Source organism: Micropterus dolomieu, linkage group LG20 (assembly GCF_021292245.1).
Source record: "Micropterus dolomieu isolate WLL.071019.BEF.003 ecotype Adirondacks linkage group LG20, ASM2129224v1, whole genome shotgun sequence".
NCBI lineage: Eukaryota > Metazoa > Chordata > Actinopteri > Centrarchiformes > Centrarchidae > Micropterus > Micropterus dolomieu.
Window position 1 is genome coordinate 4,713,950 of NC_060169.1, and position 5,619 is coordinate 4,719,568.

Consider the following 5,619-nt stretch of genomic DNA (forward strand, 5'->3'; position numbering starts at 1 on the left):
CCCAAAGAAAGAAAAGCAATCTAGTGTATGCGGTCCAATGCAGTGAGGAATGCACAGACCTGTATATTGGGGAGACTAAACAACTACTACACAAACGCATGGCTCAACACAGAAGGGCCAACTCCTCAGGTCAAGACTCTGCAGTCTACTTACATCTGAAGGACAGAGGACACTCGTTTGAGGACCACCAGGTGCACATTTTAGACAGAGAAGATGGATGGTTTGAAAGAGGTGTCAAGGAAGCCATCTACACCAGGGTCGAGAAGCCGTCATTGAACAGGGGAGGGGGTCTACGCCACCACTTATCCCCCACTTACAATGCTGTCCTTTCATCACTTCCCAGGAAACTCAACAAACGTAACCTATTGTCCTCAGGTGAAGATACCAACGATGGTCGTTCAGTCTTGGCCTCCGGTAGTCCTAATGACCATAACAACTGTTGTTACAACAACCAGGAACACTAACGAACCAGCGGTATCGACGATCCTGGCAAACGACCCCACTGAGGTTAAATAGCTGAGTTTCCCTACCAGTCAGTCAGAACTGAAGAAGTCCTTTGGATGAGGGACGAAACGTCTTCTAGTATCTTCAACCAAGTCCAGTTGCCCTTGACTTTAACCTTCTTTGGATAACTATGACCTGGACGACTGTGAATCTTCAGACATTTTGGCAAATTCGCAGAATCATGCATCTTATATTCACCACAAATCACCAATTTCAAATTTGACTTACTGGCATGAATGTTAATTGTATTATACCATGTGAATATGCAGAATATGTGCTCTTTTTTTAATAATCAAAAGTCTTTTTGTCTCCCAGACATAATATCTTACAAACTTACTTTGTTCCCACCATTAAAGCTTAATGGATACCATATATAACGGCAACACTGAATTGTATAACAATGTATGTTGTGGTCTATGTTTTATCAAATTCTTACATTTGTATTTTGTATGATTGTTTGAAATTGGATGAACTATATGAAGGGACCTGCATCGCATTTTATTCATCCACAATTGAACTTAACTTACTTAGCAATTATGATTTGAGGTAAAACGATATACCACATGTAAAATCAGAATTTGTTGTTACAAGGTTTAAACCAGTGGTCGGCAATAGGCGGCCAATAATATCTGGCCAAATTGCTTGATAGAAGAAAAAAATAGTGATAGTGACTGTTGCTGAAATAGATCCCAGTCAAGACAGAGACAGTTACTCACATAATCACTTCGTCTTAAGTGATTGTGCCTCCAAAATAAAAGCTTGACATTCAAAGAGACTCCGGCTTGTTTGACACACCTCTGAAAAAGCCATCAGTAAACGTGTGATTGAATTTCCTCAGGAAAATGAAAATAAGCGTCCATAGGTTCATCAAACGCCGGGATGCGCACACAATGCAGCACACGCTTTATTGTGAGCATGTGCAAAACTGTCCTTATAATCAGTTTGTTTAACAATGGAGAAAAAAAACATCAAAACCGCAGTTATTTTGAATCGATCTTACAACCTTTCAAATGGGAGTCCCGCACAGTACCTACTGAGCTAAACGTGCTCACAAGTATACAAGCATTTGAAATAACTTGACTTTGTTCTGGCCCGCCATGTAACGGCTTGAAAAAAAATTGTCCCGATGCCAGACTTATCTGCCATCCCCTGGTTTAAATATTATGTCCCTAACACAGAATAAAATACAGAAAATCCAATCTCTGATCTTTTTGATGTAATTTCAAAATCTTTTCTTTTAGTCAGATGATTGTTTTACAGTTTGGCAGCTAAACTATCTAAAAAGTGTTATTTTCTGTATAAGAGATTAACGAATTGGCGTTTAAATGTAAATAAATTAAGACAAATATTCCGTTTATATGCCATTTTAATGTCAGCAAGTGACTGATTCGTTTTGACAATGTTAGTAAGGATTATTCTCTACAGACTGAGTTTGGTGTGATGGGAAGGCAGCAGGGAGGATTAAAAACAACCAGAAAGCAGCTGACATGAGGTGTGAAGCACAGTGCTGACAGTCATCATCACAGTTCCAGTGCTTTAGGTAGTAAACCTGACCTATTCTCAGATGTGCTGTATGAATTATTTTTCACATCTCCATTCAGCTTTCAGTTTGTCTGATTACACAATGCTTTTGAAGTAGGAACCTACTGTAGCTGCATCCACATGCTCCCCATCTGCATAGTAAAAGAGCGATGTGAGATGATCTGCAGCACCTGGTCCTAACAAAGGTGTCTGTGTGTGTGTGTGTGTGTGTTTTGTGTTGTATGTGTGTGTTGGACAGAGAGACCACGTGCTTGTATAAAAACCCTCAAGTGGTTATGAAATGTGTGATCAACAGGGATAAAGAATGACGCCAAGATATCAGGGAGGGAAAAAAAGTGATTTACGGTTGTGTGTTTTTGCTGAATATTATTAATGTGATTTAAACATTTGGATTCTGTTTTGTCTGTGAAAAAGTAGAACTATACCACACCTCGATTCACTGTTTTCCCTCAAAAGGAAAGTTGCAACTCTTTGTGATTTGTTAAATGTTGTGACCGTGGGCTGATTCGTATGTTGGTGTTACGAGCTGACCGTCCTCACTGCGTCTTCCTCAGGACTCGAGCGGCCAGGGCTCAAGGTATCGACATTCCCACAGACCGCCGGCAGGGGGCGCTGTCCCCCGGAGCGCACATGGCTCGCAGCGTCAGCGCCTTTGTTCCTCTGGACGAAGCGTCCCGACTCAACCGCTGTGTGCCGACGTCAGGCAGCCTGCCCAGCCGTCTCAACGAAACTGCAGTATGTCTCAACATGACTTCACTTATGTTAGAGCGTTTCAATATTTAATACAGTTACTGAATTTGATTCTAATCATAGTGGAAAAACTCTCTTAAATCTGTTTTTTTTATTTTTTTTATCCCATGCAGGACCCACTGAGCATGGAGTGGCGGCTCCACAACCCAGAGCCGGTGACTGTTCCCTACCTGAGCCCGCTGGTGCTGTGGAAGGAGCTGGAGAGTCTGCTGGAGAACGAGGGCGACCCGGTGATCACAGAGGCCGACATGGTGGACCATCATCCCATCATCTACTGGAACCTGGTCTGGTACTTCAGACGGTTGGACCTGCCCAGCAACCTGCCCGGCCTCATCCTCACCTCTGAGCACTGCAACAGAGACTCACAGGTCAGACGTGTGCGTACGCACACAAAAACATACAATAATTTCATAGCACTTTTTTAAACAAGGTTACAACATGTTGTTCGATTAAAAACACTGTTTCTGGGGGGAAATTTTGAGTCTGTTGCGCCTGTTATCGCACCCCTCAGTGAGGTGACGGTGTACTGACAAACCCTAAAGTACACTTATACTATTACTGCAGCAACAAGGTGAGAAGTTAAAACACTGGAAGTCAGAAAAAACAAGATTTCTAACTGCTTTAAAATCTTTTAAAAACACCTTCAAAAAGTTTTTCCACCTGTATTTTGTGTCCCTGTGCACCCCCCCAAAAAACAAGTCAGTCAGAAAAAAATACGGCAAATCCAAATGAGCAGCTGATTATGTCAAATAACTCTTGAAATACAGTCTTGTGTTGCAATTGGTGTTTTGATTAAAATTTTTGACTGACTCTGTGCCTCTCTCTCTCTATTGTGTCTCATCAGGTTCCTCGTCACTGGATGTCGGAGGACAGTAAACACGTGTTGATCCAGATCTTGTGGGACAACCTCAAGCTGCACCAGGACCAAATCCAGCCTCTGTACATCCTCTGGAACACGTACAGTGAGTCAAGCTGCTCTCTATGCGTCTGTCAGACCAGTTTCAAATTCAGCAGGCAGTCGAGTGATTTACTCTCACACGAGTACAGACGGCTGCTGAATAAGGTTTTGGAAACGTCTTAAGAAGCAGAGGAATCAAACTTTAATGATCCTCAAAGCAGCAGAAGAAACAGTAAAACAGAAAAAGGGGATAAAAACAAAAACTATGAAGAGAGTGTACAATGGGGATGTGTGGATTGAGATTAAGAAAATGTTTTGTGTACCTGTTGAACATCTCTGAACCCACAGAGCACCTTTTTTGTTTTGCTTAATTTTGTTTGTTTGTCCTTGTACACCTCAAAAGTTATATAATTTTTGAAGAAAAACATTATTAGCATATTTAACTTTACCTCTTTGTTCATTTTAAGTTCAATTATTGATCTGCAAATCCACACAGCAACATACTCACAACATTTTTTATTCTGAGTAAGTGAGAATTTCACTTAAATAATTTCATATGTCACATGTGACTGAAAAGTAATGTGATTTGTATATGAACAGTTCTATAAATTGTTATAACAGATAAAATGTCCTGTGAAGGGGTGCAGTGGTTTTAGTTTGGGAACCACTGGACTAGATCACTAGTCAGTGTTTCCACCAACCTGTTTTTAATGCACATTTTCATTTTGCGCTTTCAAAAAAAGCTGAGTGGAAACGCTGGGAATAAAAAGGAAAACCTCAAAATGTCACCAAAATGTTTTTATGCTTGGCTGAGGTGGACAAAGTGCAACGGAAACGGGCTTAGTGAGGTCCATGAAGCATGTGACTTAAATGTCAGTGAGGAGATGAAAACATCAGATCTCTGTGAGACGAATAGGAGACTTTAATCTTCCTCAGAAAATACATGTAACAAATATAAATGCCATATTTCCATCACGTTGTTGTGTCCCACTTTTTCAGCCTTGACTGGAGCTCTTTTGATTACTTCTCCTGTTGTGATTTAATGGCACCCAACTGGATAATTATTGCCACCAGCTGTTTATCTCGATGCACTCGACTCCTAATATTAACACAACATCAGTGGATGGAAACCTGCATTAATTAGCATTTTCTTTTGCAAATTGTCTGGAAATTCCTAGTGATTCCTGCTGTCCATAATGTCTATTTTATTGCAAATGTTGGATGAGAATAAGCCTCAGTTTAAAAAGCAAAAACTGTGAAATATAAAACCTCACCCACATACTCATTTATTTAGAGTAGAGAAAAGTTTTCAGTGTGATATTAGAATTAATCATGTGACCAGCTAGATTTTAGATGACTGTGAATGAACAGACTCTGGTGCTAAAGTGTCTGTTGCTTCACTCAGTGTGTAGCGATTGATTACTTAATGGAGGAGGCAGCCAGCTAATCCTCGTGCTAACAGGCTCTGTCTGCTCTCTGTCTTCCAGGGCTTAATTGTACTCTGTTGTTAGAGAGTGAGTACTCCTCTCTGCTGCAGACTCCCACAGATGAGTCCTGTTGTTTGTGTCTGAGGCCTGCTTATATCTCCCTCTGTTGTGTGTTCTTTGCCTGACGCATTGCAGTGTCGTCTGTGGAAAGTCAGCCTCTACCTTTCATGGTTTCACAGTGTTTGGAATGAAAGTCTCTGTGCGAAGTGGAATCTTATGGTGATTTTTCACAGAGAGATTATTTTTTCGTTGTCTCAAATACAGCCCTGCTCTGTATTTGAATGTAGGTTTGCATCTCTGGTGAATGTTGTTTCTCCACTTGTGTTTTTATTTTTATTTTTTATTCAGCGCCTAATAACAATAGACAGTGTTGTATTACTAAAAGGGCTGGGTACTGAACACCAACCACATCGTGCTCCTGAATAACTTAATACTCCA

General features: G+C 40.8%; 1 protein-coding gene across 2 annotated transcripts in view; it reads left to right on the plus strand.

Moving 5' to 3' along the window:
- LOC123958557 (C-myc promoter-binding protein-like) overlaps positions 1-5,619 on the plus strand; it is a 158,167-nt gene that overhangs the window by 139,921 nt on the left and 12,627 nt on the right. For both annotated transcript variants that reach the window (XM_046031962.1, XM_046031963.1), the window contains 3 exons: positions 2,601-2,781; positions 2,910-3,164; positions 3,641-3,758. In XM_046031962.1, coding sequence (XP_045887918.1) covers positions 2,601-2,781; positions 2,910-3,164; positions 3,641-3,758 — 554 coding nt within the window. The remainder of the gene's footprint in view (positions 1-2,600; positions 2,782-2,909; positions 3,165-3,640; positions 3,759-5,619) is intronic.